The sequence below is a fragment of the Silene latifolia genome, chromosome X (genome assembly GCF_048544455.1).
Source record: "Silene latifolia isolate original U9 population chromosome X, ASM4854445v1, whole genome shotgun sequence".
Classification (NCBI taxonomy): Eukaryota; Viridiplantae; Streptophyta; class Magnoliopsida; order Caryophyllales; family Caryophyllaceae; genus Silene; species Silene latifolia.
Window position 1 is genome coordinate 134,709,117 of NC_133537.1, and position 13,289 is coordinate 134,722,405.

General features: G+C 34.3%; 1 protein-coding gene across 1 annotated transcript; it reads left to right on the top strand.

Moving 5' to 3' along the window:
• Positions 1 to 11,535: 11,535 nt before the first annotated feature.
• LOC141618396 (uncharacterized) lies at positions 11,536 to 12,842 on the top strand. Its single transcript, XM_074435492.1, has 2 exons — positions 11,536 to 12,141; positions 12,303 to 12,842. Exons 1-2 carry the CDS (start codon positions 11,536 to 11,538, stop codon positions 12,840 to 12,842), a joined length of 1,146 nt encoding a protein of 381 aa, XP_074291593.1.
• The last annotated feature ends 447 nt before the right edge of the window (positions 12,843 to 13,289 follow it).

A 13,289-nucleotide genomic window follows, 5' to 3' on the forward strand; every position in this document is an offset into this window, starting at 1 on the left:
CTAGTCAAATAATCGACTCAAAATAATACTATAGTAGCTCTCGCCACGACCAGGCTATAGAAAATTGCCAGAACTCTATAAGCGTCACTGCCCGACAGAGTGTCCCATATAGTCTGCCTATGTGATCGATTAGTCATCCCTTATGACCCTATGACACTAGAACTTACCATCAATCGACTCACACTCTAGTCACTAGGAGACGTCACCTCATATAAGTGACTAGGGGCGAATACTATGTTAATCCAATTCACTTTAATAGGGTTCAATATTGTGTCTACAACCTATTTGGAAAAAACAAAGCATTAAGGAAAAGAGTTGAATAAAACTCAAACGATGAGTGCATTATCACATATGTAAAATTGATACAATATCAATTACTACATAATCTATAATTCATTTTTAATCTCGTATATAGTGGTTCATCTCAATTCAATTGAAATGGCATGACACATCATGTTAAGCCTATGAGAAGGCCTTGACTAATAAGTCTTAGCAACATTTTGCACTTTACTAACTTTACTATATACTTTTTTCCTTTGTTATGTATAATATTTATCATAAAAACTTTTTGAGTATATGTGTCTAGATCCAATCTAGACATATGCTATCTTGCTTTAGAATAGCTCCCACTGTCCTCACAGTGAGTAGGGATAGGACCTTCGGTTATTGGAACGAACTACCATAGTTCCTCCAATTCACAAAACTGAATCCTAATATCATCCCTTCCTTCTTGCATATCTCATTATTGCAAGTGTACTCAATTTCCGTTGTGCATATCTCATTGTTCAACTGCCTAGGACGTTTCTAGCAGATATCCTCTTTAAATAATATAGCCAAGATGGTTCTATAACCATCCTTATGAGTTTAGAATATGGTTTTTGTGTAACTCCTTGCACACAAATCCATCTCATTTCTAAATGCTTAGCTTCATTTCTTTAGTACTTCCTGACTACTAACTAATGAACTATGTGGCTATATAGAGACTTCTCTCAAAGATTCGATTTGTAACATCTCGTCATACTCCAAGTATACGAGGTTTAAGAATGGTAATACATCTTAGCGTAATGAATTAATCCCGCAGCGGAAGCATGTGAATTCAATTTCTACTTGTTCAACACCTTGAACTTGTCTAGACTCTTATCAATATAAGAATATTCATTTAACGCTAATTTCCTCTTAGAACTATCTTTATAGGTCTGGATATCTTAGAGATGTATTATTCTTCTCCTAATTCTATCATCATTCACAATGATTAATATGTCGTTTACATATAAGACAATTAACACCACCTTACTCCCACTAAACTTCATGTATAAACATAACTACTCGACAAATCGAGAAAGGTTTATAACATGCATGACTGAAACATATCATTCAACTCCTTGACTTCTACTTAAGATTCTTATTAAGTTCGTATCCTACCTTAGGATAGTTGCGATTTACAAAACTCATGCAAGATGATTTTAAAATCCAACTATATCAAATCATTTCCGAATACAATGAAGCGTTGTTGTTGCTTGCAAAACCCTTTGCCACCAATCAACCAAGCTAAATAAAAATTTTCATGCTTATGCTTATTTCGGACTCTTGTGGAGTTGAGACTAGATAAAGCATCTTAATAAGTTATAGGTTCGTTACTTTCAAAAGGTATAGTAACATGACTCCTCGTTACTTTCAAAAGGTAACATGACTCCTCGGTACTTTCAAAAGGTAACATGACTCCTATTAACTTAAGTTTCGAATAAATTTCTACTGATTTTGACCAAGAAGGAACATCTTCCTACGTCTTAATCTCAGTTTGTGGCTCTTGAACATTTTCTCCCACTCTGTCTTTAAGAAATAATCCTCTTTTCTTTAATAAACAGCATCACGAGCCACAAACCCTTTTTTCTCGTGATCATGTAGGAAGAGAGAGCACATTTTTACTATCGAAACAAGCTACAATTTAGGTACTATGCTTAACAATATCTCATATAAAAAGTAGATGATTGCTTTAACCATGTTTTATATTAGCGGAAAATTTAAATGCCTGACAAATTTTATAACAGAAACTACCTCCAACTACAATGTAAAGATTCAATCATATTGCATAGGATTCTTTGTAACTTTACAACACACCTTATCTTAATAGTGTGTGATTATGAAAGTGATTTTGTGATACTATATCACACTTTATATGGTGTAAATCAAAGTCACTACTTTATAGTTCCCATCCTTAACAACGTATTAATACTTTGATTGTATAATCTGTAGGTTTTGATATTTTTTAAACATTCATTTGAACTTATTCAAAGAATTTCTCTTCTTACCTCATTAAGTGGATATCAAGTATCAACCTAGTTCGTTGGTAAAAGAGATGAAGAATTAATAACCTTCTCTAATTGAAATTGTATTCGACCATACACTCCAAGTGTAATTAGGGCGAATATCTTGCTCTATTCATAATCCTTTTCCAGAAAAAGTCATGAATTAACTTGTTTTGAATACAAGATTCGTACACATCAAAAGATTCCCAATGAAATGTTTGGGAGATTAGTCAAAACTAGTTTCTAAATGTGATTTTCAATCGAGAATTGAGAAATGATTGGGGTCACCAACTTGAGTTTTGTATATATATGACATTTTATTTTTAGTTTGAATATAATTACCATGATTTGTATGGTCTCACCATAAACTTAATTGTGGTATGTTAGGGCACAACGCTTGTTTTAATTTCATAATAGAGAAACCCTTTGCGTTTTATACAAAAACTTGAATTATATTCTTATTTAGACATATTGTACATCATAACAATTATTGAGGTACATTTTTAAACACAAAACTAAAATGAGTACACTACAGCATTCATATGTTCATGGATGAAATGGCAACTACCCTAGTTCTATTCATGCAAATTTCTGAACTTACTTTTGCTAGTCGTCACACGATAATGCCAAATATCATGACGAATTTCACAAATTTGTATCAAATACTCATGATGTGGTATTTGGCAAGAATGTAATGTCAATGTCATAGATTTTCAAGAAGGAATATGTTGGAGTCATACGATCAACTTCCTTGATCTTTACTTATTGGGGTTTATATCTATTTTAGTGTCTAACACCTTCACTTCCGAACCTAGTTCTATCCTTAACGATTAAGATAGGTACTTACTTCTTATTGCTTCCACTGACTTTAAGAATTTCTACTTGATGAAGACTTATCTTCATATAAATTCTTAGTTAATCCTTCACAAGGGTTAACTCTATTGTGGTATTTGGTTAATCAAAATTTCTAACAAATTAATTTACCAATTTAACACCGTCATGTTTTTAATAACTTAGGTACTTGATGACAAGTGTTTAGGTTGAGCAATAAGATTGTTGAACCATGAATGTATAGAAGAATTCATCAAAACATATTTTGTCTAATTATTATTTCTATTCATACATTTTCACAATAAATCATACATAGGCATGTTAGGAATTTAAAATGCTATCTTATATGACATAGGACAACTCCTATGGAGTTCTATGGAATAGAACGATTCCTATGGAACTAGTCCATGCCCTATTAAAAACGGTTTATTTGAGGATTTAGAAAGAGATTCTATTTGTCGTTAGTAATAGTGGTTTAATGGAGACTCGTGTTACAATTGAATGATATCTAATATTAATAGGAGAAATGATAAAGAACAACATAAAACAACGAAATAATGGGAAAAGAAACATCCATCGTTAATATATGAAAACATTTTAGCATTTATATAATGACCTCCATCCAATTATATAAATGATTCCGAGATCCATCTTCACACAAACATGGGCACGGGAAACCGATATATCCCATACTTGTATAAATTTGGTGAATTAACTCTTTAATTGATTCTACCTTAGAACTTTCGGTCGATGAATTTCATAAATTTCATCTCTAGCCCCGGAACATAGACTAGTCTTTATATCCCGCTGAGTCCAACCAAATTTCGCGTGTAATTACGTTTTATTACCCCACTTACCCAATGAAAAATGAAAGTACCCCGGAAAACTGAATCTACCCGAAATGTCAAAGGGATTCATGGGTCCTACTATTTGGAAAGGCTAATCTTAATTTTAAATATGCGAGAGGTCTTATCGATTTATCATCTATCACTTTTATGTGAACTATATTCGTAAACTAACGATAATTATAATCGACACGGTCGAAAAGAAGATGTGTATATAAAAATGCATGTGATGATAATGGCGATTTGGCAATGCATGTAACATATAAAGAAAAATGCAAAGCAATAAATAAATTTCCTAGTATGGCCTTTCCTAAAATAGAAAATCTAATAATCTATTACAAATTTGGAAATCAACTCCTTTGGTCCCTAGAATCTTCGTATGGCACGCCTTCCAAGAAAACTCCGTCTTGTCGAAACACCTTCCGAATGACACCATCTTGAAGGAACTCCGGAAAAACAAATATAATAAAATACATAGCTATTTCTATTATACATTTGTAATATGAAAAACTAGTAAAAATAAAAGTGATATGAGATCACAATAAAATTACAACCGAATTGGTAATCCCTTACATTACGGGTAATATCGATTAAAACTAAGGCCATACTAAGATAAAATTACATAATTTAAAATTATATAAATAAAATATGACATTCATCAATAAAATTGCAGCATTATAATATGTGTCTAACATGCCAAATTAATGTGCCAAATCGCCCTACTTAAATCTTATATCGTATATAATCCGGTTTTATGGAAGTGCGTGATAATAACTTATTAAAATAATAAATCAATATTTAAATCAAATTTAAGCTCAAGTTAATTACCCTAACTCTCTTCGGACTCAAAAATTAGTCTTTACTCAATTTTTGACAATAATTCAACTTGGTTCTGTATCATTGCTTATTTAAACTTCTTTTAATCATAACAGTTATGAAATAATTCCCAATAAATCATAACAATTTGAAAAATCACAATTTTGTAAATTTTGGAATATTACCAATATTCTAAAAACTCAATAAAATTTGCCCACAAAATATTTATAATTTACTTCATTAATAAATCGTATAAATCATAACTTTTACCATTTAATTCCAAATTAAACATAAATTTATGAAAAAATCAAAATCAAAATTTTGAATATTCTTAAATAATTTCCAAAACCTGGAAATGAGAAAATTTCAACCTAAAATTTTGAATTAATTTTTATGACTCATAAGGTTGCCCTTTTATCGATTTTATCACATAAAAATCAATAAACATACAAAATCAATCAAAATTAATCATGAAACTTTATATCTGATGTCCATATCATATATACAACATTAGGAAAAAATTTCATGACATAAAATTTATTTTAGCTATTTTTGCTAAAAATAGTCACTATTTATATCATTTTAACCATTAAAATTATAAATCATGCATAATAAATAACATTTATCTCACATTTTACATACAAACTGTAAAATATTCATGTGACATCATATTAAAATTTCATGGCTTGTATCGAAGTTTAACTTTTTTAGTCATTTAACTTCCATTTATAGCATTTTTATGACATAAAATTCATAAATCATGCAATATTAATCACATTAATACAAAATTTTACAGACAATAAGTAAAATATGCATGTGAGGTCATACTAAAATGTCATGGTCAGTTTCAAAGTTTAACTATTTTTAGTAAATAAAAGTTCAATTTTACTCATTAAAATGTAATTATTTCACTAAAAATCATAAAAATAAGTAATAATCATCCATAAATCATCAATATGACCTAAAAGTATTTTAGAACCATAATATATTACATGCAAAAAATTTCGTGGCTTTATCCTTCTAAATCACAAATTTTTGTTTTTATTTTGTTATCAAATAACTCATAAAAAACAATAAAATGATATGCATGCAACACCAAAGCTCTTGATGGCAATTGAAAGTTTCTGAAACCCCTATTAAACTTATTTAATAGATTTTATAAATTAGTCATAATTTATACTCATGTGGATCTAGTTGCATGCAAGATGATTTAATCAAAAATAAGGAGAAAACTATTTTCTTACATTTATAATGGACGAAATATGGGCACTAGGTTAGAACTCCTTCCTAACATAGATCTTGAGCTTAAACATATTAGGATGATCCTCCAAAGTCATCAAGTATTCATAGTGGAATACCTCCTCTTAGTTGCACCAAGACTATTGATGTGACTCTTAATTGCGCACATTTAGTCCCCTAATTGAGCCTATTTTGCATACTATTATAACATTCCATAGCCATTTTATCCGTCAAATGCTTTCTATTTTGCTTTCCTAGTGCATTTCGTATGTTTTGTAGGAAAGAAGATAATTAGGCGGAAATTCCCGTCTCCCGTGCATATTTGGAAGCTTATTGATGATATTAGATGGACTAGTATGAAAGAGGAGGCAAGAACGAAGACCAACAAAGAAGGAATAAAGAGTATATAGAAGGATCATAGGCTTAAAAGCAAGGATGACGAGAAGGAAGCCATTACATAAAGAAATTGCTCGGAACCCAAACCAATAGTTGCTCTTTTGGCTCTGAAAGTATGCTAGATGAAATGGCGTCGAAAAATGAAGTGGTCTAGGCTTTTGAATCACTCCAATAGGAGTCCGGATGAGGAAATGACGTCCGTTTTACAATCCGAGCTCAAATAGAGAAGCTGTCCGCCAATCCACTCGTCTCGAGACTCAAGACGCTCGTCCGCAGACTCAAGACGAGCGTCTCCCCTCCAAGACGCTCGGATTGTTTGGCAGACAAGAATGAAGAAGAACACTATCTCAGATCCGACCGTCCCGTGCTCGATCCGAGCGTCTCCAAGACCCATGATCAAAGCGTCTTCTCCCACAAGACGCACGAGATGCCTTGGCAGAATCGACCGTGCTTCAAGACGATCCGAGCATATTTTGGCGAAACTAGCAATGTGATATGCGCATCTCCTTCTAGAGGAGCATTTCCCTACTCAACACTTAGCAATGTTATTTACTAATCTACCCTTGCTTAACCAAATGATGTACCACTATATATACTCCATTTGTAATAATCAAAGGACCAAGTTTCCTTAGATTAGATAAAATCCTTCCTTAGATTAGATTAAGCTTTTATTAGGAGTATATTAGAATAGATTACTCTTTAATCTTTCCACAAATCACACATTAATCTTTCCTTAATTATTGTTCAAGTTTATTATTGGGTAATTCAAGTTTATTATTGGGTAATTGAAGATTATTGGATTATTATTGGAGAATTGAAAACTCTTCATCAATCAATCAAGTTCTCTTCTTTTATCCTTTGCTTTATTATTTGGAATTAAGTGGAAGTCTCCGGACGAATATGAGCCCTACTTCATACCTTGTGTTGACATGAATCATGGGCTTGTTGGTTTGAAGCATTGCAAAGGCTCAAGTGCCAAGGGCAAGGTGAAAGAGAGAATAAGTGACAAGCTCCCTTGGCCAAGCTTCATATTGAATTGGAACAAACCGTATGCATGCTTGTTTGAAGATTGTGCTCAAGCCTTTGACCGGTTATTGAGAGCATTGAGCAACATGGACAACATCAACAACCATGGCAACAAGGAATGAGTTTGGTGGAGTCCTCCCTCAAACCACCATTTGTAAGATATCCCTTACTTTGACTTTGCATTACATTTACACTTGCATTTAATTATATACATATACATTTAGCTTGCATTTATATTATATTTCATATTGCATTTACATTAGTTAGTTCATATAGTATAGTTGTATTGTAATATATCTCACATGATTCAAATAGTTAGTCGCATATAGACTAGAATACATAGTCACTAATGACCCAACCTCATTTCTCCTACACTAGAAATAGTGCTTAAATCGGTTTGGGGAGGTTTAATCATAAGTGACCATAGCTTAATAGAAAACATGCATCATATAATATAGTTTAGATTGAATTCATTTGTTATATATGTCATATAGAATTGCATTTAGTTAGAGCATGCATTCATTCATATCCTATCATTGCATTTGTACTTCGTTTCAATAAAATTAAAAATCCAAAAACATGTATTTCTTTTTCATTCCTACTCCTACATGTACATTGAGGACAATGTCCAAAATAAAGTGGGGGATGGGAATTTATATTCCAAAATGATAAAAATTGAAATTTTTTGAAAAAAAATACAAAAACATGTCTTTTTATTTCATAAACATAAAAACCATAAAAATTTGAAAAATTGAAAAAAAATCAAAAATATGTTCATTCCTATTTAGTTTAGAATTGTATATATTGTATATACTTGTTTGTTTCCTTGTTTGTTTATCCTTTTTCATATTGATCGACTACGCCACATTTGAGACATGAGGATATTGAAGACCGCATGGTATGATCTTTCCAAATCTCCTTTTTCCTCTTTATGTTAATGACTATGTGGCTTTATTTTGATTGATGCGATATAAACAATGTGATTATAGGATTGCATTTAGATTATTTGGCATACTAGTTGGTAGAAGCATATGCATTAGGTTGTATAAATGATAGTTGCATCATGGCATATAGTTGCATTTAGAAAAATTTTTATGAAAGCATCCATTTGGGAAACTTAACAAGTGTATATAGGCCATTGTAGATACTTTTTCTTCTTGAGACTTTGCTTGTTAGAATACTTGTAAAACACCCTAGAATGTGTCATGCTAGTATCCTTTGACCCATGGATTAAGGCCTAGTCAAGAGTACCTTGTGGTGTGATAACTACTTGGCTACCGTTTATTCCAAGGTGACCCTTGAAACCATGCAACCATCATCCATGTTCTACCACATTTTGTCATCAAAAAGGGAATGAGCACAAAAACTATCAATTTGAGTTCAAGCATTGAAATGAAAGTAAAAAAGTTTGCAATTTGCATCAAAAGAAAAGAGGAGTCCAAAAATAAAAACTCCTATGCTTCAAATATAAGCACCCTCACTGCAAATGGGGTAGCTTTGAAAATGTTCAAAAGAAAATGCAAAAAGTTGAAGTTGTCAAGTATTGAAATGCCAAGCATCAAAAGAAATGGCAAAAAGAAAGTGCTCTCAAATATCAAATGCCACAAGTACTTGGGGGGAATAACAACAACAAAAGCAAACTCCCATATGAAACTCAAAACATATTGATCCCTTTTTCCATCGAATCCACTTTTGCGCATGGTAGAGAGGGGACGACCCTTCTTCTTGTCTAGGCAAGAAGGGGAATTTCGCGATCCTCCAGTGTTTCTAACACCATAGGGAGTCTACTCTTGACAAAAGCATTTAACGATTAAGGACAAAGGTACCCTAGCTTGACACAACTTTGAGGTGATTTATTAGTATCCTCCTAGGCTTAGTAACTTGAAGAAATTATATCTATAATGGAGTGTGTACCCTTAGATTGCTTCCCTTATAGATAATTTCCGCCACTTAGATGAGGAAAGTGGCTATTCGTTTTTGTAGATGCATCCATTACTTGTTTTGTGTGCTTTAATGCTTGGATGTATCGCCATTTTGACAAGCCCCACCTTGCCTTGCAAGAAGGCACCTTACCTCATAGATGTCTTGTTGTGAGTTGAAGGGGCGGAGTGAGACCCGCTAATTGTCTCACATCAGTTATATTAGTAGGATAGTTTAAATAAAGGTCTAGTTCTAGTCACCTCTTTACTCGGGACGAGTAAAGGTTCGGTTTGGGGATATTTAATGTGACTCTTATTCTATTTTGCAGGATGAGGGACCCATATTGGTTACTAACACAGAGGTGGTTCTTCTGGAAGAGGAGCCTCCAGACCCTAAAACATGAAAGTTTCTTCATGGAACATTAGAGGGTTTAATGACCCAATAAAGCAGCAGGAGGTTAGGGGTTATCTTAGAGATAATAAAGTTGAGGTTCTGGGTTTGCTGGAAATGAGGGTTAAACTAAATAATTTTGCTGCTATTAGTAGGCTTTTTCCTTCTTATTTGGTTATGAATAACTACTCCCACCATTACAATGGTAGGATTTGGGTGTTTTTGGATATTAGGAGAGTCACTTTGGTTTTTTCTTATGTCTATGATCAACTCATTCATTTAGAGCTTCTACATAATGCTTCAAATAAGACTTTCCATGTTTCTTTTGTTTATGGTAGTAATGATGCTGACCATAGAGAAAGATTATGGGTGGAATTGAAAGGAGTTGCTTCTAAGGTTACCAATTGGATTCTTATGGGTGATTGGAACATTGTGAGAAGTATGGAGGAGAGGATTGGTCCTAATCCACCATCTGTTAGAGATATGCTGGTTTTTAATCAATGCATTTTGGATTGCCAGTTAGAAGATCTTCATAGTTAGGGTTGTGAATATACCTAGACTAATAAACAGGATGCTGTTACTAGGGTTTGGTCAAGATTGGATAGAGTGCTCTCTAACCCCTTATGGTTGATATATTTTCCCACTACTCAGGTTCATGTATTGCCAGCAGGGGTCTCTGATCATTCCCCTCTCTTGGTTACTGTTACTGATGTCAATCCTCCAAGGAAAAGATTCAGCTATTTGAATTGTTGGGAAGCTCATGAGGAGTATGGTATCAGGGTCAGGGAGGCTTGGGAAATGCCTGTCAGAGGGAATGCTATGCATAGCTTGTTCTCTAAATTAAAACAAGTTAGGCAAAAGCTCATTGTGTTACATAAGCACTCATATTCTGGAATTTCTGAGAAAGTAAGGGAAGCACAACAACATTTGCAGGATTGTCAATCCTGTCTCCAGGGTAATCCTTTGGACCCTGACTTAATTGTTAAGGAGGGATTTGTTACATGCTTATCTGGTTCTTAAGAAGGCTGAACATAGCTCTCTACTTCAAAGAGCCAAGGTTCAGAGTATCAAATTCAATGATGCCCCTACTAGTTATTATTTCTCTAGAATTGCTTCTAGGAAACACCAAGGTATTATTTGGAAGCTGAAGGATAGGCAAGGGATGGATAGGGATGGGGTGTCTGATGTAAATCAGGCCTTTGTTGAATACTACCAGTGGCTATTAGGAAAGCATAGTCCTGTGGACACCTCTCTTATGGACACATTGGATGGTCCTAGGTTTCCTGCCTCTGGATGTGAGGAGATATGTAAGGAGATTGATGACAAAGAAATAAAGATTGCTCTCTTCTCAATAGCTCCTAACAAAAGTCCTGGGCAAGATGGGTTTTCAGCTCAATTTTTCAAAACTAATTGGGATATCATAAAAAATGATTTCTGCAAAGCTGTTAGGGGCTTCTTTCAGACAGGCCATATGTCTAAGCAAGCTAATACAACTTTGCTTGCCCTTATTCCCAAGAAGCCTGTGGTGGCAACTGTCATGGACTATAGGCCCATTGCTTGCTGTACAGTATTTTACAAAACTATAAGCAAGATCTTATGTTCCAGGCTTAAACCTTTTTTGCCTGATATTGTGGGTAAGGAGCAGGGCGCGTTTGTCACAGGGAGAAGTATATTTGAGAATATTATGTTGACTCAATCTATGGTCAAGGGATATGCTCAACAAGGTGTTTCTCCTAGATGTTTAATCAAGGTAGATTATTGATAAGATGCTGCAGCATTTTTACTTCCCTGAGAAATTTAGGAAGTGGATTATGGGTTGTATTACTTCCACCTGGTTCAGTTTAAAGGTGAATGGAGATCATATTGGTTTTTTCAAAGGGGCTAGTGGACTCAAACAAGGAGATCCCTTATCTCCTTTTCTGTTTGTCATGAGTATGGAAATTTTATCACGTATTTTAAGGGGTATACATAAGCTGCACCAGGTCTCTTACCATCCTAAGTGTGGCAGAATAGGTTTGAATCATATGATCTTTGCTGATGATTTGATGCTCTTTGTCAGGGGTGATGTTCCTTCAGTCAGAGCTATTACATCCTCTTTGGACTTCTTTGCTAAAATGTCTGGATTAGTTGGTAATCCTGATAAAACAAATATCTATATGGGAGGTATAAGGGAGAATATTAAGCGGGAAATCTTGAATGCTACTGGTTCTACTGAAGGAGATTTTCCATTCAGATATCTTGGAGTCCCTCTCAATGAAGGCAGACTAAACAAAACCATGTTTGTTGATCTCCTTTCCAAGGTTCAGGGGGCTCTTAATCACTGGACTACTTATAAACTCTCTTATACTGGGAAAATTAGCCTCATAAACTCTGTCAGTTTTGGTTTGGAGCAATTCTGGTGTTCAACTTTATTGCTACCAAAAGGTGTGCTCAGGCTAATTAACAAATTCTGCAAAAATTTTCTTTGAATTCTAAAGAAGGGCAAAGGAAACTGATAATGAAAAGTTGGGCCTCTTGTTGCTATCCCTACCAGGAGGGTGGATTTAATATCAAGGAGATTCTGTCCTGGAAGAAATGTGTGATTTGTAAGTGGATTTGGGGACTCATTAATCAATCTGATGGATTTTGGGTCACTTGGAATTATTCTTATAATATCAAGCAGGGGGATTTTTGGACTCTGCAGAAGAAGAGCACACATTCTGAGAGTTGGAGGAGTATATTGCAGGTCATAGATGAGTTGGTGGCCATGGCAGGATCTGGTGATAATGCTAAGGGGTTGCTGCAGAGCTGTGTCAGGAAGGGTAAGCTCAGGCTTCATCTGTTATATGATCACTTTAGGCAGCGTGGAAACACTATGAGTTGGACTAAAGCTGCTTGGAATCGTGCTTTATTGCCTAAGCATAGTTTTTTCCTGGTAATGGTTATGCAAAGGAAACTGGCTACTATTGATCAGTTGAACATTAGAGGGTTGTATATGGTGAACCGCTGTACATTACGCAAGATGGATAATGAATGCCACAAGCATTTTTCTTTCAATGCAGCTATTCTTCTATGGTATGGAGGCAGATTCTAACTTGGCTGAATATTCATTACAGAACTGTCAAATTGAGCAAAGAGATGCACTGGATTGCTGGTAGAAGAGCTTGCAAACATTGGAAGGCTAGATGGTACGCCAGTTGTTTGGGTGCTACTGTCTATTGTATTTTGGAGGAGCGTAATACACGCATTTTTTCTGGACAGGAACATCAGTTCGATTATGTAGTGAAACGAATTCAATATTTAGTTAAAGTCGGCTTATTATATGTAACTCACCCCTCTAAAGAGGGTGAGATTGTAGAAGCTCTAGATGGATGTTAGTTGTGGAAACTTGTGGTTCTTCTTTTGTAAGATTGGCCATCTATTCCCTATATGGATGAATAATATGGCTTGCTTTTCTTGCAAAAAAAAAAAAAAAGAGTGAGTAGTTTCCTTAACTAGGGTTAATGGGTAATTAGGGGGAAACAAACATGGGGAATGATTC